This window comes from Prosopis cineraria, unplaced genomic scaffold (genome assembly GCF_029017545.1).
Source record: "Prosopis cineraria cultivar Desert tree isolate PC_DT_omini unplaced genomic scaffold, ASM2901754v1 PC1, whole genome shotgun sequence".
In the NCBI taxonomy this organism is placed as follows: Eukaryota; Viridiplantae; Streptophyta; class Magnoliopsida; order Fabales; family Fabaceae; genus Prosopis; species Prosopis cineraria.
The window spans coordinates 56,805,305-56,827,667 of record NW_026555332.1 but is presented as its reverse complement, the minus strand read 5'-3'; the positions used below and the strand labels follow the sequence as shown (position 1 = coordinate 56,827,667).

The 22,363-nt window shown below is 37.0% G+C and overlaps 3 protein-coding genes across 9 annotated transcripts; 2 read left to right on the top strand and 1 right to left on the bottom strand.

Moving 5' to 3' along the window:
* Positions 1-554: 554 nt before the first annotated feature.
* On the top strand, positions 555-11,390 carry LOC129287121 (uncharacterized). Its single transcript, XM_054923282.1, is given in 20 exon segments — positions 555-1,511; positions 1,943-2,074; positions 2,469-2,540; positions 2,655-2,725; positions 2,836-2,935; positions 3,024-3,122; positions 3,443-3,569; positions 4,454-4,587; positions 4,667-4,726; positions 4,879-5,114; positions 5,803-5,994; positions 5,996-6,230; positions 7,102-7,425; positions 7,573-8,181; positions 8,263-8,436; positions 9,174-9,413; positions 9,496-9,779; positions 10,156-10,437; positions 10,581-10,703; positions 10,960-11,390. Coding segments are annotated over 20 exon segments (3,777 nt in total). The 5' UTR covers positions 555-1,361; the 3' UTR covers positions 11,093-11,390.
* Positions 11,391-11,577: 187 nt separating this feature from the next.
* LOC129287133 (glucose-1-phosphate adenylyltransferase large subunit 2, chloroplastic-like) lies at positions 11,578-18,386 on the top strand. Of its 6 annotated transcripts, none has more exons than XR_008587608.1 (17): positions 11,578-12,321; positions 12,409-12,465; positions 12,724-13,054; positions 13,285-13,407; positions 13,508-13,681; positions 13,801-13,893; positions 14,259-14,342; positions 14,434-14,489; positions 14,570-14,663; positions 14,773-14,885; positions 15,859-15,931; positions 16,052-16,132; positions 16,230-16,316; positions 16,403-16,507; positions 16,586-16,707; positions 17,211-17,271; positions 17,436-17,500. XR_008587608.1 is itself a non-coding variant. In XM_054923314.1 (17 exons), exons 3-17 carry the CDS (start codon positions 12,824-12,826, stop codon positions 17,535-17,537), a joined length of 1,569 nt encoding a protein of 522 aa, XP_054779289.1. In that variant the 5' UTR covers positions 11,578-12,321; positions 12,409-12,465; positions 12,724-12,823; the 3' UTR covers positions 17,538-18,386. The 6 variants fall into 6 exon arrangements, 5 of the variants coding, with proteins under 5 accessions (XP_054779289.1, XP_054779280.1, XP_054779267.1 ...); XM_054923314.1 differs by having other exon boundaries at positions 16,245-16,316; positions 16,586-16,692; positions 17,436-18,386; XM_054923305.1 differs by having other exon boundaries at positions 16,239-16,316; positions 16,586-16,692; positions 17,436-18,386.
* A 1,098-nt stretch (positions 18,387-19,484) lies between these two features.
* On the bottom strand, positions 19,485-22,177 carry LOC129285724 (mannan endo-1,4-beta-mannosidase 4-like). Of its 2 annotated transcripts, XM_054921577.1 has the most exons (6): positions 22,073-22,177; positions 21,464-21,822; positions 21,181-21,381; positions 20,727-20,849; positions 20,229-20,434; positions 19,485-20,103 (listed from the first exon to the last, which is right to left on the bottom strand). In XM_054921577.1, exons 2-6 carry the CDS (start codon positions 21,809-21,811, stop codon positions 19,743-19,745), a joined length of 1,239 nt encoding a protein of 412 aa, XP_054777552.1. In that variant the 5' UTR covers positions 21,812-21,822; positions 22,073-22,177; the 3' UTR covers positions 19,485-19,742. The 2 variants fall into 2 exon arrangements, with proteins under 2 accessions (XP_054777552.1, XP_054777560.1); XM_054921585.1 differs by lacking the exon at positions 22,073-22,177 and having other exon boundaries at positions 21,464-22,057.
* Between the last annotated feature and the right edge of the window lie 186 nt (positions 22,178-22,363).

The window sequence follows — 22,363 nt, the reverse complement described above, 5'->3', positions numbered from 1 at the left end:
ATTAATAAGTAAAGCTAGCAATTTAATAACTAATATTGTTGCTGATAAATGAACAGTTAATGTTAAGTCTTATATAATTATTGACTTATTACTTCATGTAATTTACAATTTATTTTAGTAAATTAATAAGTGAAGTAAGAAAATTAATAACTAATAATTTTATATAATAAGTAAAGAATATTTTGATTTTTTAATTAAAATTATTTTTATTTTTATTTTGAAACTAAATTAAATTTTAAAATTTTTAAAGACTCACTCATAATTATACCACATTCTTGCGCCTTATTAAAAATTCCCTTATTTTTTCCCCTTTTATAGGCCTGACTCGGGCCAACCATGTGAAGGGCTTTTTTATTTTTTAAGGTAAGTAACCATTTTTTTCCTTTTAATTTTTACTGTTTTCTCACAACGCCACGTTGACCTTGAGCTGGGCCCCAGAAAGTGACCAATCAACCCACTCCCTTTCCAGATTCACCAATCCGAGCGTCATAACCTGCACGTTTGTTTTTCCTCTTCGCTTTTTGTTCTGTTTGTATCCACTTTCTTCAGTCCAGAGTCTGCTTTCTTCTCCTCTAAGAGGAAATCCTGTATTGCTGTTCCTGTAAAAATTATTGCTATCTACTTTGTGTGGTCACCATTATCTATGGGACAGAACCGTATAAAGAGGATAATCCTCCTAATCTATGTGATAGGTGGCGACTGTTGATGGGCGGTTGGGCATCTTTACCCCGTAGGTACCCTGGCAAGAAGAATATTCACGGCATGCTCCCTCCGAATTTAGGGCTATCTAATTAATGAAAATTGTCTTAACTCAATTTTATAATCAGATTAAAGATTCGCATGCCCGTTCCCTGCTTTTCGAGGAAGAAGTATATGTAGAGGAAGGAAGAAAATTGTTTTTCCTGTTTCTGTCGTCTGCGAAATAAGCGTCAGGAATCCGAGCTTTTACAGAAACTCCTTTGAGGCAAGGGAAGGGAATTATCCTGATATTATTCTAAAATTGCGGGAACCTGACGGCTGATAACCCTCTTACGTCAGAATGAAGTGACAAGAAGTCATCTTTGCCTATTTCTTGGATTTTCTATCTGCATCCTTACGTTTCTTCCGCAAACATTACAATCATAACCCGTATTTCTCTTCGTTCTTCTTTTTTCTGCAAGTGATTAATTCTCCTCGCGTTCTGCATTTTGGCTGTTCCGAGTTTGTGAATATCATGGGTCACAAACGAAGGTGACTTGCTGAGAATAGAGAGAACTCGAATTTCTGTGAACATAGGACCTCCTATTTGGGTTATGTTGTTTGTGTTTACGTGAGTGATACTGACAGAGTCGCGAGTAGTAGGAGTTCTGAGAAGGTAAAAGATGTCGCTAGCGAAAGAGCCAGAACAAGTGATGAAGTTGAGGGGAGGATCGGTGCTGGGAAAGAAGACCATTCTGAAGAGTGACCATTTCCCTGGTTGCCAGAACAAGCGCTTATCTCCTCAGATTGAAGGCGCCCCCAATTATCGCCAGGTCTTATTATGGTTCTTTTTCTTACTTTTTTCTTTTTTCCTTGCTGCTTGTCATAGCTTTGTGGACTGGTCTCAGCCGGAGTCATCACTCAATGATGTCTAATGTATGTACTTTTGTTATCAAATTTTTTAAATACTTGGGTCTGTAATTCAACTGTTTATGCTTTGAAAATTAGTTAGCCACACTATCTCCCCTGCTTTTGGCTTTTTCGAAACTTCTCTTCGATCTTTTGAAGTCATTTGGTTTCCTATTTTGAACGGCATTGTAACTGGAGTTTATACCATGCATTGGCTTCCGAAATTCCTGCTGAAGAAGCACCATATCCTTGCATTAGATACTAGAACTGCTCAACCCATAAATTACTGTTTCACACTATAAATTACTTTTTCATGCTTAATGTTTTCTTTTCTTTTGTTGGTTACTGTTCTCAGGCTGATTCATTACATGTTCACGGTGTTGCAATCCCAACATTTGACGGGATCAGAAATGTTTTGAAGCATATTAGTGCTCAAAAAGAAGGGACGAGAGTGCAAGTTCTTTGGATTAACCTTCGTGAAGAACCGGTATATTTGTTTTCTTGTGGCCATATCAGTTCTTTAGCTTCCAAATGTACATTAGGACTCATCTCTGGTTGGTCCTGCGAATATCTATCTTTTTTCCAGCAATGAAGCTATGAAGACCTTTTGTTCTCTTCCCTGTCATTCTGTGAATTTCAGCTAAATCTTGTGCGTCAAAAATATACAGGCTAGATTCCTTGATTTCTGTATCAACCTATGGAATAATTGAAACGTAGTGAAACTTTCTTGGTGATAACCAGTAAACATGACGCATTGGAATTAACTTTTTGGCTCACACTTGGCACCCTAAAATCTTATTTTAATTCCTGATGACTATGGTTCTAGTGACATTTTCCAAACTGTCTTTTATAAATTTCCTTTTCGTTCTTGTTGAAATCAGGTTGTGTACATTAATGGGCGACCCTTTGTTTTGCGTGATGTGGAAAGACCATTTTCCAACCTTGAGTATACGGTATGCTTATTATGTAAATATTGAAATTAACTTTTTTGAGTTGAACTGAGAACTCTAAATTTATAGCTAATGCATTTTATCTCTTCATCTTTGTTCCGTCCTGTACTCAATCAGGGAATAAATAGGGAAAGGGTTGAACAAATGGAAGCTCGTCTGAAAGAAGATATCCTAATGGAAGCAGGAAGGTACTTCTATTGTACCATTTATTCTATCAAATGCGGTTAATAGTTCTCTTTGTTATTTTATAATCCTTTCTTGCATGATAACCAATCTTGTCTGCACATTGACAAAACAGATATGGAAATAAGATCCTTGTGACTGATGAACTGCCAGATGGCCAGATGGTTGACCAGTGGGAACCAGTATCATGTAATTCAGTGAAAACACCACTAGAGGTAAAGGAAAAAATTGTTTAGAATGGGAGCAACGCTAACTTCATCAATTTTCTGCAAAACATGCATCGAAGTTGTTTATTTGCTGTAGGTGTATGAGGAATTGCAAGCAGAGGGATACCATGTCGATTATGAACGTGTTCCTATAACTGATGAAAAGTCACCAAAAGAACTGGATTTTGACTTTTTGGTGAGCTTTTACTATTTCTTTCAGTAAAGACCTTTGCACAAGTTGTGAGTAAGGCAATTATGAGTGATCCTGCTTTGACTTTATCTGTCATTGTGTATGAAGTGTAACGCCTTCTGGAAATATATCCTTTTGGTACAATCAAAGTATTGGGTAGTCATATTTTCTTCTTTGTTGTCTTGTCTAAGAGCTAAAAGCTGCTGATGAAAATTGCTTCAATGCCTAGAATCTATAATTTTATATAGCTATTATTAGCATAGAAAATTCACTTGGAGTTTCCTGAATGCTATGTTATTGCTTAGCCGTTCTTCATTGTGATTTAGGTTCATAAAATTTCTCAAGCTGATGTAAATACAGAAATTATTTTTAATTGTCAAATGGGGCGTGGACGAACTACAACAGGAATGGTCATTGCAACTTTAATTTACCTCAACCGAATTGGAGCTTCAGGTGATCATTTTTCTTCCCCCCCCCTTTTTTTCCAAAATGACAGGGAAATTTGAATATTAGAAAGTAACTTCTTTTTTATTCTACCATTAATACTAAGCTGATTATTTTGCTGCTGAATTGCTAACAAGAAAAAGATTTCATTTATTAATCTTAAGATGCTTTATCTTGCTATTATTTAGTTAACACAAAATGTCTGTAGATTCAGTTTGTGTGGCGATATTTACTTTCAAGTCATGTTAAATTATTCCAGAGATTTTGTATTTTTCTCTTGGGGCGGGGCGGGTGGGGGGCTCTTGCAGTGTAATTCAGCCAGCTAATGGAGAGTTTATGTGTGTGTGTGTGTGTGTGTGGGAACACAATTTTCTGGGTCTCTAAAGGTTCCATTTTCGTTCACATCATTGGTAGGTTATAGGACTAAAATCTAGCCAATGACCATCAAGTTGTTTGAGCGTATAATAGTATGGATATGGATGGAAGAATGAGTCTAAGAAATAACATGAGAGCATTGACCTATTGTGTGATGGAGAGAAGCTCAACGTCATCATGTTGAAGATGATGGCCTAAATTATTTGCTTGCATTTATATGTCATAAATGGTTTCTATTTATACTTAATCCAAGTACTATTATTGTCTGCTTTCTGTTCTTATAATAATAATAATAATACGCCTCTCTCACAAGACATGCATGCCCTTGGAGGACACTATTTATTTATTTATTTTTATAAATTTGGGATTACATATACTGAATAGCCATTGCTATAAGTGTTTGCAGGAACATACCTTGGAACTAAAGTTTGACTAACTTTAATTTAGACTTAGTCCTTTTTTTGTTTAGTTTTGAGATCCTGGGGGTAACCATTTGATATTACCATGATACATGATAGGTATTCCAAGAAGCAATTCTGTCGGTAAGATTTCTCAGTGTGCTGCTAATGTGGGTGACCATTTACCTAACTCGGAGGAGGCAGTTCGCAGGGGAGAATATGCAGTCATAAGAAGTCTGATTCGTGTATTAGAGGTATTAATATCAACTTTGTTTTCTTTTATAAGACGCAGCAAAGGTTTTAACTGGGTTAATGAGAGGACACGCTTTCTAGGGTGGTGTTGAGGGGAAAAGACAAGTGGACAAAGTTATCGATAAGTGTGCCTCAATGCAGGTATCAAATATTCAATGACTCTAGTCCTGTGTTACTAAGCTGTTTGTGCATACTTTGATGCTACGATTCCCTTCTCTTTGATTTTGTAGGGTTTGATTTCATATTTCAGCATAAAATGCCTCACTTTATATTTGACCTAATTGTACTTTCAGAATTTACGCGAAGCAATTGCCACCTATCGCAACAGCATTCTGCGACAACCAGATGAAAAGAAAAGGGAGTCATCCCTTTCTTTCTTTGTGGAGTACTTGGAGAGATACTACTTCTTAATCTGTTTTGCAGTATACATTCACTCAGAAAGGGCTGCACTTAATTCTAATTTTGCCAGTCACAGCAGTTTTGCTGATTGGATGAGAGCCAGGCCAGAACTGTACAGTATTATTCGGAGGTAACAAGATTAGTGATTGTGTAAAGTTGATGTTTTGTCATTTCTTTTTCTTCATTAAGAATGGGACCGGACCTCAAATTTTGGTTCTGGTGATGAAGGGATCCTTGGTATTAATATTGCTTTTCAGTCCAAACTTAATCACCAATAAGGTCTTTATGATTAAGTTTTTCTACATGCTATGTAATTCTATGATTCTCATGAGCTTCATTGAAGGTCCCTATCATGAATTGTGATTCTACTTCAATGAGTCGAGAAGGTTCTTTATTGTCTCCGGTGTCATGTTGGCTCCTGTGAAAAAATTGATTTGGACATTACTTGAGTCCATTAAACCCTTTTGCCCTGAAAAAGCATGGTTTTGTCGTGTTATTGCTTTACATCAGTTATGAATCAAGAGGCACCAGGGGTTTGAGTCCCTACAAGATATCAAGTACTCTAACATTTTAGTTGTTTTGGGCTAACGCACTAAGCTGCTAGATATAGATTGAGTGTACTTTGCATTTTAAGCTTATTTGATATTCACCTGGGACATGTCATCATTCTCTTCTAAAAATTTCCTACTTTGTGAATTGGACATGTATATATCGATTGGATTTCTGCCCATTATATGATTTGATAGCTTCCTTGATTTTATGAATGTTGGTATGCAGTATATGTAACATTTATTTCTGACCACTTTCAAGCATTGCAGGTTGCTCAGGAGAGATCCAATGGGTGCGCTTGGATATTCCAGTTTGAAGCCATCTCTAAAGAAGATGGCTGAATCTACTGATGGCCGCCCATCTGAGATGGGTGTGGTTGCTGCTCTGAGAAATGGCGAAGTTCTTGGCAGTCAAACTGTTCTAAAAAGTGATCACTGTCCTGGTTGTCAAAACCCAAATTTAACAGAGAGTGGAGGGGGCACCGAATTTCAGAGGAGTTCCTGGGTTTCCAGTTTTTGGTGTGGCAAACCCAACCATTGATGGTATTCGATCTGTCATTTGTAGGATTGGTAGCTCTAAAGGCGGGCGTCCTGTACTTTGGCATAATATGAGAGAAGAACCTGTCATATACATTAATGGAAAACCGTTTGTTCTCCGGGAACTTGAAAGACCGTACAAAAACATGTTGGAGTACACGGTAAAGACAACTTTTTACATATAATTTAATTAAACGTCTGAGTTGAAGAAGCATTACTTCTATGCAGGCTAGACTTTGATGTTATAAAAATTGGTTTTTCATTCAATTTGAAATCAATGACCCCTAATGCAATTTTGTTATAGTAGAGCCAGCGTGTCTCTTCATGCTAGGACCCTCCTAGCATGTCATTTTAATTTTTGTCTAACAATTCTAGTTGTAACTGTCAGGTACCAGCCACCGTAAAGAACATAATCATGTTATTGGGAAATGTTGTTTCTATATGATTGATGCTTGTTAATGAGTATTGTTGGAATCATGTGCAATCCTTGCCCGAAATGCCACAGCCATGTAGTTAGGGTGTTTAAAATGCTGTCTTTACATTTTTCTCCCTTGAATATCATGATTATCTTGTTATGTTAGCATCCCCTTGCCCTCTATATTTAGTAGCAAAGGCAGGTCAGGTTTAATCTGAGCAATTATGTTGGTAATTCAGCAAATGTTGAAAGTTCTAATACATGGTTTCCATGACTCTTGAAATTTGAAGAGGTAAACAAAACCTTCATAGCGCAGCTTCAGTTGTGGAAATACTTAATTCAAATACTATTTTATCCCATAAAGTTAGGCCATGATTGAGTGGGGAGTGAGACTATCCTCTTTACTTTTTCTTTTTTTATGCGAGGTAGTGGGTACCTTAGAAAAGTGTGCATGGCTATACAAATGCTGAAGAAGACATAGCATAGAGCATATCTAACATGTTCAAATTAAGATGCCATTAAATGCCCCTGTGAATTCTCTCATCGTAGTCTTGAAATGTTCCCCCACGTATCACACCCAATTGTCAATGAATTGGAAATGTGATTTCTTCTTTTAGGGAATTGATCGTGAAAGAGTGGAGAAAATGGAAGCTCGGTTGAAAGAAGATATCCTACGGGAAGCTGAACACTATGGCAGTGCTGTATTGGTTATTCATGAGACAGATGATGGGCATATATTTGATGCTTGGGAGCATGTCACATCTCATTCAATTCAAACCCCACTTGAAGTTTTTAAAAGCCTGCAGCGTGATGGTTTTCCTATAAAGTATGCACGTGTCCCCATCACTGATGGTAAAGCTCCTAAAAGTTCTGACTTTGACACAATGGCTGTTAATATAGCATCTTCTCCAAAGGACACTGCTTTTGTTTTCAATTGTCAGGTTACCTTTTAACCTTATATTCTATGATGTAATCTTTATGGAGATGTTCATTCTGTGTAACTGTCCATTTACATTGAATTTGACCATTTTCTCCTTGGCCCCTCCCATCCCCCCTTTAATTACTACTTATATTTTATTTATATACAGATGGGTAGAGGTAGGACAACCACCGGCACTGTCATAGCTTGCCTTGTTAAACTTAGAATTGATTATGGGAGGCCCATCAAAACACTGGTTGACAATTTGCACGTAGCCCATGAAGAAGTAAATGGTAGTTTCTCAAGTGGAGATGAAACAGGGGTTGATATTAATGCATTAATCTCTGATGCTTCTCTAATTAAAATGGATGAGAACCAAAGTCGTGTGTTTGGCATTAATGACATCCTCTTGTTATGGAAGATAACGACATTATTTGATAATGGGGTGGAATGCCGGGAGGCCTTAGATGCTATTATTGATAGATGCTCTGCACTTCAAAACATCCGCCAAGCTGTTCTGCAATATAGAAGAGTATTCAATCAACAGCAGGTTGAGCCTAGAGTAAGGAGGGTGGCCTTGAATCGTGGTGCTGAGTACCTGGAACGTTACTTCCGCCTTATTGCTTTTGCAGCATATCTTGGAAGCGAAGCTTTTGATGGTTTTTGTGGACAAGGAGAATCCAAGATGACATTTAAGACCTGGTTGCATAGGAGGCCAGAGGTGCAGGCTATGAAATGGAGCATCAGACTGAGACCAGGACGATTTTTCTGTGTCCCGGTAGCTTTTTTCTGCTAGTTTATTTATAACTTTCCTCCTGACCTGGTTAAATTGCTTCCTTGATGCCAATTTAATATGTAGGAAGGGTTGAGAGCACCACAAGAGTCTCAGCATGGAGATGCAGTAATGGAGGCAATAGTCAAAGACCGGAATGGTTCTGTTTTGGGGAAAGGCTCCATACTAAAAATGTATTTCTTTCCTGGTCAGAGAACTTCCAGCCACATACAAATACATGGTGCACCAAATGTTTACAAGGTATGTTTACATATATATGTACCGCTAAAGAAACTGACTATCATCAAATTTGTGATGCCAGAGAATAAGGCTACACGTCCAGTGGGGACCTACAGGATCATCCAAGTGTAGGTAGAATTAGCATCTCTAATATGTTTTATGGCATGAATTTATTTGGTGAAAAATGTATTCCATGCATCTAGCACTGCAATTTGATTTAGTTGTTTCTAATTGGACAATTTCATGTAGCTTCATTTTCTCATCTGCGCCATAGATGTTGCTTCAGTATTGAGTATTTGTTTCTGACTATAGAGCACTGGCATAAAATGTTCGTCAGATGTAGAGTTTCCCTGAAAGCATGTAAGTCTTGTTATTGTTTTGATCGGTTGCTTTAATACATAGGCACATGGGTTAATTATCTCATTTTTCAGCCTGGTACTAAGCTTTATATTGATGCAATCAGAAGAATTTTATTCATAAAGTGCATGGCTAAAAGATTTGTCAGGGAAGCCACGGGAGAAAATTTAATTAGGTTATGCATACTCATATATACTGAGTCATTGTCTTATGGTTCAAGTCTTTGACAGTTAAGGGCTTCAGAACAATTAGTCCAATTCTTTTTTAATGTTGCGCTCACATTTTTATTTCTTATTATTTAATAATTGCAGAGCTCTTTTGTGTTATTATCAATAAATATATGTTTTATGGTTTAAATTATGGAAGTGTTATTATGTATGCCTGAAACATCATTCCTGCAGGTTGATGAATACCCGGTGTATAGCATGGCAACTCCAACCGTCTCTGGTGCCAAGGAGATCCTATCATATTTAGGTGCCAAGCCTAAATCAGGAGATCTGGAAGCTGCAGTTTCTCAAAAAGTTGTATTGATTGATTTGAGGGAAGAAGCGGTTGTTTATATTGATGGTACTCCCTTTGTCTGGCGGGAGTTGAACAAACCTGTTGATACACTCAAGCACGTGGGAATCACTGGTCCTGTGGTGTGTCATCTTGTGCAATAGTGTCTTTTGAAACACAACTCGAAATTCATGTTCTGTACAACTCATGATAACTGTAATGCAGGTGGAGCACATGGAGGCGCGGCTAAAAGAAGATATAATTGCAGAGGTTAAAAAGTCTGGTTGGCGCATGCTACTACATCGTGAGGAGTATAACCCTTCAACTAATCAGTGTGGTGTGGTTGGATATTGGGAGAACATTTCAGCAGATGATGTCAAGACACCTGCAGAACTTTATTCATCTTTGAAAAATGTTGGATATGATATTGTCTACCGGAGGATTCCATTAACAAGAGAGAGAGATGCCTTGGCTTCTGACATAGATGCAATTCAGTATTGTCAAGATGAGTAAGTGTCCATACATAGCAGGATATCAATGTATATTCTTAGCATTGAAGAATTGTTTATTGCATCGGTGTGCTGGTTCATGATGTGCAGCAGTCCAATGCTAAGTTGAGAACCATTTACCAACTCATGGCTGATAAAGTAACATATATGGGGGCTTCTTTTGTCTCCAAAGTGCAATTAATTTCTTTGAATGGTTTTACTTATCATTAATGCTGGGTTCTTTCTGATGAGTTAAGGGAGGTGCATAGGTCTAAATAATTGTTTGCCATGTGTTTTCTGTGTTTCTGCAATGTCTAGAAACAGTCTTGTTGATATGTTAATCTTTTTATCTCCTAAACCAAAGAATATTTTTTAAAGCTCCCTTGCTTTGTTATAGCTCTGCAGGTAGTTACCTATTCTTGTCGCACACAGGTTTTGGTGGAGTTGCATATGCAATGGCAATCATGTGTATTAAACTAGCAATGACAAACTTGGAATCTAAAATCTCACAACTGTGGTATGGTCCCCACATACATCCAATGGTTCTAGAGAATTCGCCTTCCCGAGCTTCTAATGAAGAGGCACTTAGGATGGGCGACTACCGTGACATACTAAGCCTAACTAGAGTACTCGTACATGGTCCCCAAAGCAAAGCAGATGTTGACATTATTATTGAAAGGTATATCAGCCGAAGTTTGAGCATAGAGGATATCATTGAGTAGATCTAAAAGTATATGGATTTGTTGCCATTTTACCTTTCCGTGGAAAATGATCTGGCAACATAAATCAAGTCCTAAATTGTCGACTCTTTGTTGAATATAGGTGTGCAGGGGCAGGACATTTGCGGGATGATATTATGTATTATAGGAAAGAATTTGAAAAGTTTACCGATGGTGATGACGAGGAACGTGCTCATCTTATGGACATGGGCGTCGAGGCTCTGAGGTATGCTTAACGACTGAGATGCTTTCTTGTTACTCAAATTGAACCCTTCCTTGGACTTGTGTAATTGGTGGCAGCCCCTGTTTTGAGCTCGTGTATCTATAAGTCATTTTTTGAATCCTTCATTCTTATTAATTTATTTGGTTTCACACATTATTTTGGAGAAAGTTATAATGGATCATACTCATGGATGTCAGTGGAACGTTTCTCTTTTCCCTGTTTTTGTGATGTAACCATTTTCTTTTCCCCTCATCTGCAGGCGGTACTTCTTCCTGATCACATTCAGATCCTACCTTCACTGCACTTCTCCTGCTAAGATGGAATTTGCGGCGTGGATGGGTGCAAGACCTGAGCTTGGTCATCTATGTAGCAATCTCGGAATTGATAAATAATGCTCCAAGGTTTAGCTATATATATAATGTACAGTTGTAACAGCTGCTCCGTCTACATCATTAATCCATTTTGGGCTCGTGAAGGCCGTAAACGTAGTAGGCGCTTGCTAGTTTGTCAACTCTTTTGGTTAGAACTGAGAACAACAGTATCCTGTCACCGAACCTATTTTAGTCTTATAGGATATAGAATCTGGCTCTGACACTACTAAAATCAACCATTTCTATTCTGATCGCTTAAGCGAGAATATATGCATCTGAATGAATAAGGGCATGGTTGACAAGGAAAGCGTTCATCTGATACCCAGAAGTGAGTTGCATTATAAAGGGGTTTTATATTTCTCATTTCTATATTGTATTCCGATTTCTGTAAGATTTTCGTTTACGATCTCAAGGTGTAGTTCTTTTTTGTAATTATAATTATAATGGGGTTTCTAGGAGAAGAATTAGCTTTGGTTACTACTCGCAATGAGATACAGTCTTAAGTTTATAAAACAGACTGGTTTAAGTTGTCAGGAGAAGAAATGCAAAACGCCAGAAACATTTTTGTTGGTTGTCTTTAATTTGAGTTGGGTGCGATTACCCCTAAACCAATATGGAGGAATGCAATTAATAGGGCTAGGATCAGAAGGGAAATTTGCAGAAACGACCCTTTCTCAATCTTTCTTAGTGTTAGCTGGGTTTCATCTGTACCTTCTGATACAAGTGAAACATTAAATTAATATTCAAGTGATCAATTCCCGAGCCCGTTCGACTAAAAGATCGTTATGATTTCTAACATCATTCTTTGCTAGCCAAACATTACGGATGTATAAGAATTTCTTCAGCAAGGCTTCTAGAGATGCTGGATTCCAGGTTGAATCTCTGCCTGTCAAAACCCGACCATAAGGGGGGGGATATTCTTCCCTAATACGATGCGCTGATGCATTTGAACGCCAGATTAACACACAATTAACCATACATATACTAGTATTTCGATAATCCTTTCGCAAAGTTCAAGTTAATCCTTGTGTTCTCTCGTTCTTGACAGAAAGAAACTGGCAATCTGATGGAAACCTGGAAATCACGATGTTACCGACAACCCGATGGCTTCTTGTTCAAAGTTTGAAACTTTTTGGCGTAAGAACTTGCTAATTAATTCGAGAAGTATCATTGCTTAATGGACAGAACCTCCAAAAAGCGTCAAACTAGCATACATATCGACAAGTCCCATTCAGGATGCGGCTTAAACTGTAAGCTATTCAGAATCTTAGTATACTGGCTGATTTGGTACAAGAGAATAGCAGATTTTTAATCCAAAAAGTAAAATACAATGACAGTTGGAGGGTATTTATGTTGGTTTTCTGCTATTAAGCCATTCCTTGCCCCGCCTTGAGGTAAGCCCTCACTACTTCCTTTATTCTTTTAAAAAAATCATGTAAGAGCATGAACGGCTCAACTTATGCTGCTGCTATATCTTGCCTTTTTTCTTTTTTCTTGTCGACAACTTGTTTGTTTGTTTTTTCTTTTTCATCTAACTACATTGTCTAATATTTTATTAATGATTATATATTTGAATCTTGGAAACCATTTTAATAGTTGTCTAATATTTTATTAATGATTATATATTTGAATCTTGGAAACCATTTTAATAGTTGATCTGTTCACTGAGCGGCTTAAGAGAAGAAGCAAAGATCAACTCAATTTGTCTTATCGAGGGCCAATTTTCAATTCAAGAAGACACGGGTGGAAGGAATGGCAAGTGAATTGCATGGATTTTCGTTGCTTCTGAGTTCAAAGGTGACACCATCCCACAATGACAGAATTCTGTCTTCCTCATTCTCTAATAGCAGAGTGAATTTGGTGCATTCAAACCATGCAGCATCTGATTTAGGAAATACAAAGACCGTCAATGTAACCCAGAAAAAGACCACCAAAAGATTGTTGGCTGCTCGGACTCTTGCAGATGTTGCTAATGATTTGATGGTAAATTAACCTTATTTATCCTTGTTATCTTCATCATTCTTGAACTTTAGATTTAGTTTTCTTGAACTTGTTATTTACAAGAATCATAGATTTAGCAAAGTATCAGCAGAAATTCAGTGAATAATTGTTTTGGCCCGTATGGGAGGATTTCAATCGTGACTATAAATTGAGTTAGATTGTTATAGTGTTATCATTGCTAAAAAGTGTGACAACATCAAATTGCATTTCAGGCCTTGCAGTCACCATTACATGGACAATTAGAAGTGGACCCAAAGACTGTTGCTTCCATCATATTAGGTGGTGGAGCTGGAACTCGTCTTTTCCCTCTTACTGAAAGAAGAGCTAAGCCTGCTGTAAGCTGTTCGATTTAAAGACACCTCTCTTCCACTACTGCAGGCTGATTTTGGGTTCACTAACCTGTGGGCCTTTTTATGTTCTTCATGATGAATTCAGGTACCAATTGGAGGATGCTATAGGCTGGTAGATATACCGATGAGTAATTGCATTAACAGTGGCATTAATAAAATTTACATCCTTACTCAATTTAATTCCCAGTCCCTCAACCGTCACATTTCCCAAACTTATAATTTAGGGAGTGGCATCCACTTTGGCGGTGGTTTTGTTGAGGTATGTCCCCCCCACTTTTCTTTTGTCTCTTTGATTAGATTCTTTGACCCCTCTTTGAGTCATGTCTGTCATGTCACTTGTTGATATGGAGTACTTAGATTGAAAGCGTGTTTCAATAGGTATTAGCAGCAACTCAAACCCCTGGAGAATCGGGAAATAAGTGGTTTCAGGGGACAGCAGATGCTGTAAGACAATTTCTCTGGTTGTTTGAGGTATGCTATAAATTTTCTCAGTTCTGATTCCTTCTCATAAAATTGCAGTTGTTTTAATATATATATTTATATATATAATTTACAACTTAAAATACGAGGCCGTTGACCTGACCGGGGAAGGAGAATAAGGAAATAGGGTTGTCTGCATGAGGGAGAGGCGAAAATCATATAATAGGTCCTGGCAGGGGGTTCTTATACAGCACCTGCTAGGCCCAAAGTTCCAAGCCTAATAGTTGATGGACATGGGGCTAGAGGCTCCCATAGTGTCACGAAACTGTAGCTTTGGCAAATAGTTCTTTCATCAACAAGCAGAATACATGGTTCTCATCTTCGCAACACTAAACGAGTTTCTGGATCTTGAGTAGGAAGCTGAGCATAGAAACATAGAGAACATTCTGATATTGTGTGGGGATCATCTCTATCGAATGGATTACATGAACTTTCTGCAGGTTGGCATTACCAGCATGGTTAACTTTTTACTGATTAAATAACTTATGTGATATGACCAAAGCTTGACAGTTGATCTCTTGTCATCTGCAGAAGCATATTAGTTCAAATGCTGACATATCTATATCGTGTCTCCCAGTGGATGATAGGTATTCTGAGTGAAATTCCTTCTCGAACATATTTGCGTGATTTTTTTTCTAATATTCACGTTTTCTTTTCTTATCTCCAGTCGTGCTGCTGATTTTGGTTTAGTGAAGGTTGATGGATCAGGACGGATCAGTCAATTCCTGGAAAAACCTAAGGGAGAACAGTTGAGGTCTATGGTTGTTACTCTTCCAATTTCTTCTGTCTCTCAAAAGATTGATTAAAGATATCCATAATTTCAGTTGTCAACCTGCACCTGTCTCTGACTTAAAGAACTTGTTTACGTAGCATGTAGATACAACTGTCCTCGGCTTATCAACTCAAGAAGCAAGGAAATTCTCATATATTGCATCTATGGGTGTATATTTGTTTAAAACCGATGTTCTACTAAACCTCCTCAGGTAATGTGGCTCCTTTTGTGATGTGCAAACTTTTTCCTTTTAAAGATTCTTACTACTGATCTTCAGTAGAAATATTATTTGGTGACTTCAAACCTTTTCTTTACGGGACCACGGAAATGGAGTGAATGTGATGTTAAAAGCATGAAAGCTCTGTTACAACCCATTTAGCATGCAGAATGTTGTAAAATTGTTAATTTAAATAGCATTTTGATACATGAAAGTTGTTCTTCGGGAAACATGTACAATTTTAGAAGTGAAAGTTAATGGCTAATTTGTTGACTAAATTTCTCTATACTTTATGTCGAAGATTTAAAAAAATAAAAAAGATGCGATGTTAAAGACTAAAATCAAAACAAGGTGATTATTTTTATTTTTGTTCTTGTTTAATATGTACATTAAGTAATTTCTGAGCAATGCTGGTACAGAGTTAATTCCAAATTTAACTTTCATTAATTTCTTCACATATTTACACTAATATCTGGCTCTTGTATAGAGCCACAACCCCTCCCAACTACCTTAGCTACCCTTAACAACCCTTATAACCGACATTCCTTAATACTAATATTTACTCCCCCGGGTCCTTTTTATGAGGACATATTAACAACTTTACATAGATTAAGAAAGTTAAAATTAGTTATTTTTTGTAAAATTTCAAAATTACTCGTAATAAAAATTATTAGTTAGAGGAGTTTGTATAAATGGTTAGGAAGTTTTATAGTTAGTTAGGGATACTAGGTTGAAAAATATTAATGCTTTAGACATTGAGAAACATGCAAGAGGTCTTTATAATAAAGACCAGAGAGAGTATTATTTATCTATCTGGGAACTGCTTTCGTCATTGATCAACAGAAAATTGCTGATTGTTTTAAGTAGTACCTACAAGGATTTTGAGCTTTCTTTCTAGGAGCGTGTTATTTTTTCTTCGTACAGAAGTATGGCGTGATTTTCTTATGTGTTTTACGCCAAATTTTAGGCGCTGCTATCCAAATGCAAATGATTTTGGGTCTGAGGTCATTCCAATGGCTGCAAAGGATTTTAATGTGCAGGTAGCATCAAGGATGTCCTTGTTTTTTGATATGCATAATGTCATTGTGGGATTTTGGTGTTCTAGTGAATGTTATCATCATATTCCATTTTATTGTAAACTACTAAGGTTTTCATTGCAGGCGTATCTTTTCAGTGGATATTGGGAAGATATTGGGACTATAAAGTCTTTTTTTGATGCAAACATGGCCCTAATGGATCAGGTAGGTTGCTTAACGCCATAGCAATAATCAGTCACCGCTCACCAGCTCTTGTCAAATATTTATACAAGTTGCAATTCGTTTTGCTGGTGTGTTGAAGCCCCCTAAGTTTCAGTTGTATGACCAGTCAAAGCCAATCTTTTCACGTCCTCGATTCTTACCACCAACTAAATTGAACAAGTGCCAGGTATAACTGCAAAATTTGGTTCAAATAGCTGATATTTGATTATTCTTGTGGGGCCTGATGGGGATTAACAATTACTTTCAATGTAGGTAATGAATTCTTTGATTTCAGACGGTTGCTTTTTGAGAGAATGCAGTATTGAGCATTCAATTGTGGGAATCCGCTCCAGAATAGATTCTGGAGTGCAGTTGAAGGTAATTACCTGATAACCACCTCATTTCTGGAGTGCTTAGATTGATGAAATATCAGTTGCATTCACATTCATTGTACAGGACACCATGATGATGGGTGCTGACTTTTACCAAACTGAGGCTGAAGTGGCAGCTCTTTTGGCGGAGGAAAATGTTCCAATAGGCATTGGAAAGGACACGAAAATTGTGTAAGATTCCTGAAAGTAAGGCGGAACGATTTGAATGTGGCTATTTTTAAGCATTGGGCACAGGAAAATTTGCAATGAATAAAATTAATTATAGAAGAAAACTTATATACTGAACTTTATAAACTTAATGTGCTTGTATTCAATTAAATTAAGACATGTGAATTTTTTATAGATTATTTATTCTATAATAAATTTTTGTTATTGATTAAACTAATATATTAAGACCCACATGCCATGATTTAATTGGATATACATGTCATGATTTGATTGGATATAAGTATATTAAGTATGTAAGACGAAGAACATAAGTCTTGCCCTTAATTATATTGATCATTGATTGGCTGTATCGACCCTAATCCACAAATTCCACCACATTCACACAGAAAACAGAAGCTGGCAAAAGCAGCAAACTCGCGGCTCCCATTTATGCTTAAAAACCCAGTCTGCCCACTTCATCTTTTTTTTGGTTATATCTTTTGTATGGTCTAATTTGTTTTTGACAAATTTATGCTCTGCAGAAATTGTATAATCGATAAGAATGCGAGAATTGGGAAAAATGCGGTCATTGCCAATAAAGATGTGAGTATGATTCGGTTGTTATCGCTATCGCGCTGTGAAAATATTTCTTCATAGGGCTATTTCTTTGCTTACTGAAGGGAGCTATTTTTGACTTCACTTCAAATTATATTATATGCATAGTACCTTTCTATTTGTCCATGAATAATAATTTTGTCGGAACGCAGAATGTGCAGGAGGCAGACAGACCTTCTGAGGGTATCTACATTCGATCAGGAATCACAGTGGTGCTCAAAAACTCGGTGATAGGCGACGGTGCAGTCATTTAAATGGTGATGGAAAGTCTTTGACTGGTTATGGCATAACCGACCAACAAAGACACGCAATTGAAGGCATACTAGCCCTCAAACTTTTGCTCCGAATAATTAAGATCCATGAACAAGCGCAAACATCAAGTTTTGAGTCTTCATTCGTCAAGGTTTGAAGTGACGCGAATGATCGTTTTGACTGATGGCACCTCGGCGGGGCTGTTGAATTCATTCATAGCGTTAATTTTATTCATTTTAATTTGCGATTTTTGTATCATTGAATATTATATTTGAATAAGTATGAACACAAAGGCAGTCACGGGCAAGGATAAATTTGTGTTGGTTCCCCGTAAAAAACTCTTCAAGACGCACTTCCAGTAAATGATTCCTGTCAATAATCTCATTATAGATTAGATTGTCTTGTATTTTTTGGGATGGGGTTTTAAAATGTTATTTTGGATGAATTAAAAAACCTCTCTAGCCATGTAAAGTAGATTTGTAGATTCGCGCGATCACTATCAATTTGTGGATTACTCCTACTTCACTTTCACTGTCCAAATCTCATGTAGTCACTGTTGGCCTTGATCAGCTAGAGCCAGGGGATTCCAGTTCATCTTGATAGCTCCAAGGAGAAAAGGAACGGGGGATATACAACACTTGTCAAGCTGGAGATGAAAAGGCAAACGCGGAATCGCATTATTAATTTACACCAAAAGTGTTCAAGTGTGTGTGTGGGGAGAGATATTAAATATTATCACACGTTAGCCCGATTTACTAGAAGAATGAAAGAGTAGGTAGGGCCTAGGGCTGGGATTATTCAGTGTATACTATCTTATATTCCCCTCCCTCCCACCAAGACTTTTGAGCACACTAATTCTAATTGCTACCCTTTCCCTCATTCTCTTCCCGTTTTTTATGTAAGAAAAAGTAATTATATCACATAGTTTTAAAAAAAATCAATCAATTATAATAATTGTTTTTAAACATAAAAAACTATACTAAAATATCTTGTATATAATCATAGCAAGATTACATTGATTATTTCTTTTAAATGAAAATTATAAATTTATAAAGAGTAATTTAAGAATATTGTAATAAATGTTTATTAAAATGTGATTTTACTTATAAATAAAAATAAAATGACAAGTGCTAGTTTCTTTTATATATAAAAATGGAGAGAGTAAAGTTTAAGAGAGTTAGTTAATCCCAATAATTATGTTTGAAGTTGAAATATTTGAATTAAAATACCCTTGTAATTAATGTTTACTTTGTTCTATAGGTTAATGATATTTTTCTACTCTAAATTATAAAATACTTTTAAATAAAATCTCACATATCAATAAACCTTATTAAATACACCTAAAAACCTTATTTTTTAAAATAAAAATATAAAATTTAAAAAATACCATTTACTTATATTGAAAAGAGTGATGGACAGAAATTAAATAAGGATAGAAAAATTATCATATTGGAATAAGTCTATTTAATAAAATATTAATTTTTTAAAAATATTTTATATTTTGGAATATCAGATTTCTTTCAAAACTGTCTTATAATTTAGGACGAAGGTAATACTATTCATTTATGAGAAATAATGTGGAAAAAATGTAATTAATGCTCATTGCAATCTGTAATTTTATTTATAATAAAAAATAATAAAATATAGAATGATTTCCCAAATATTTGATAATGAAGGGAGTAATATGTTAGTGTCAAATAATTATTCCCTTTAATGTATTACTTTGTACCTATTTCTGCCAAATTTATAAACCACCCGTACTGGTTATAACTTCTTTAAATTTGAGGTAGGGTTATTAATATTAAATTGTATTCAGTTGGATTTTGGTTTTTGTTTTTGTTTTTCCATGTATTTATAGAATAGGAATGATGAGATTGGAAACTCGAAAAGTTGACAGGACACTTGATACAAAATCGCCCACGTAACGCATACGTATATATATTTTGGCCAAAAAAAAAAAAACATGCATACATGCATATATCAATCAAGGGAAAGAAAAAGGTCACTTTCTATTCCTCACATTTGTCTTCAAACGATTAAAAGCAACAAGCTCGTCTCATGACTCATCAACCTTGGCTGGCCCCTGGCTGGCAGACTTTCTATGCAATGGAACAAAGCAAATCTTTAATTACAAATATTTATGATTATGGTTTGTGATTTTCTTATCTCCTCTTTCTGTTTTTATTCTATCTGGTGTGCTTGGCTCCTTATCGCTGATTGAGAGCTGACATGCGCTGAGATTGTTGGCGGATGATATTGACGGTTGAGGAGCTATCCTGAAACATAACTTCGTATCCGTCATGAAAGCCATCCATTCCTTGGGCCATGGCCTGCCAGAAAAGCCCACCTCCACACGATCCTCCGCTCCTCGCGCTGCCGTATGCGGCGTCGTACAGCTTCTGAAAGTACTTGTCTCTCTTCTCCACGCTGTATCCCTCCGACTTGGTCGACTTCCCAAACTCACTCAACAGAATGGGCTTCCCCAGAATATGATTACAGTCTTCAATATGGGCATCTACCCATTTGTCGACAAAAGCAGCTTGGGCTGATTCGTTTGACCCCGGTACCCTGAAGCGATCACTAAACTCATCAACCAAAGAGAAAAAGAAATCTGCCAAGCTTCTCCACAAGTGAAATAATAATTGCAATTGCCATTCACCAAAAAGTAAAAGGGAAAAAAAAAACTAAATTACCATTGGTCTGGGTAGAGATGAACGGTGGCGAAATCGATGTGAGGGACTCGATTGTTGGAAATGAAATCGGTTCCCACTAATTGGTATCCAGGATTGAGCAGCTTCTTATTTGGCATTGATTCCCCATAAAACCCTTCAAGCCCTATTTCCAGCAAATGATTGCTATCAATAGACTTTACGTACGCAGCCATCTCACTCACCCAATCCTGTGAAGTTCAAAAACCCGATGTTCCATAAATAAAATGTCTTTATCTTTGAACAGGGAAAGTTATCCTACCCTCTGGGTCTCAGCAAATTGATAATTGTCTTTCATCTGCTGTGGGCGCTGTATGATATTTTTCCTTTTCAAGAATTAAACTGGAGATATCACATGATCACACAATCATAAATCTCCTTCCCCCTAGTTGGCTGGCTAGAAGCTGGCACATACTACGCAGGATGTGTTTGAACGTGTAGCTATATATTTGTAGTTCGTGTGAGAGTGAGAGAGAAAAGGACCTGAATTATTTTTCCAGAGTGATCGTTATCAGAACGAGGTTCATTCATTAGTTCCCACGCGAAAACAGCTGGATCATCTTTATATGCTACCCCAGTTATGGTGTTCCTTCGAGTCAACACAGCCTGCAGCATTTCAACCACATACATAAAATTAAAGCCAACTTCAATTTTTTTCACTAGATTTTGATGATGAAGCAGTAATGAAATACCACTGCATGACAGTAACATTTGATCGGCAAACGTGCGGTGCATTAGTTTGAGAAACAGTCCTTGCATACATACATACATACATACATACATATATATATATATATATAAGGGGAAAAGAAATTGACCGTTGGTATATCAAACTTAATCTATAGCTACAGACTAAAAAGCCAGAAATTAAAACGCATGCCAAAACGGTTGCTTGCGTGCTGCATCGATGCTTCCCGCAAACGCACATATTTCTAACCTTAATATGATTCTTGTAATATTGCTTTACGACAAGGTGGGTAAAGAAGCCATCTTCGTTGCTCACAGCACTGATCTGGCCACGTTCACTTGCCCATTTCACATACTGATTTTTCCCACCAAAATCTTTCCAATTGTTCACCAGGCTCAGTATGAGTCGCACCCCGTATTTTCCAGCTTCAGATATCACAAAATCCAATCCCTGCGTATTCACCATATATAATAATCGATATGTGTAAAAGTCTTGGGTTAATCATCAATCATAACAAAAGGAATTGACATACTCTGAAGACGTTCTCGTCGTAGGAACCAGGGGAAACCTGAAGAGCCTTGTAACCTCCATCGCTGAAAGCCCAGGTTCTTGCGACGTTCAAGCCATGGAGTGAAGCTTGCTGTAAAGTGGTGGTGACCTTGGATCTTGTGGATGGGTCAGATGCCATGTACATAAGCCAGTAAGCATTGAACCCGTTCAGGTAGACTCGCTTGCCGTTCATTATAAAATGGGTTCCACTTCGTTGAACGAATTTGCCGCCCGAGTCACCACCCTCGTAACAATTCCCATTTGCGGCAACCAATAAGGCCATCGTTAAAGCCGGCAAAACCAAGTTTCTCACACATATATGCCACTCCATAGCTAAGTACTCTGAAAACGCCGGCAAATCAAAACCTAATTAAATATACTCAAACGAGATATTTAAGTACTACATATACTAATTGATTTGCTTTTTTCACGAACGAAGAGTGAGTCACGACTATATATTAGGCACGTATAATATGAATGTAAGATATGATGACACTACAATAATTGACTTGACTCGTTGTATAGGTACTATAAATTCAACTGCTTTTAGCGAGAATTAAAGGCTAGCAGCGCGCTGCTTAACAAAAATTACCAAACTGAAGAAATTACGAAAAGTGAATCAGGATGGTAAATAGCTGGCAGTAGATATGTTTGTTTCTGAGCAGGTTCTGGTCTTGTGGAAAATGGAGGGGTTTATATTTATAGATGGGGGAATGAAGAGCAATCGATAAGACTAGGGTTGGTGAGTGTCCATTTCACAGGTCTTAGCTCATGCCATGCATGCAGATTACTGTAACGGTTGGTCCCTCCGTGGCACGAAGGCGTGTGATTGGATATGGTTCGGGATAAACTAGTGACGGATCCAGGACAATGAGTTAGAGGA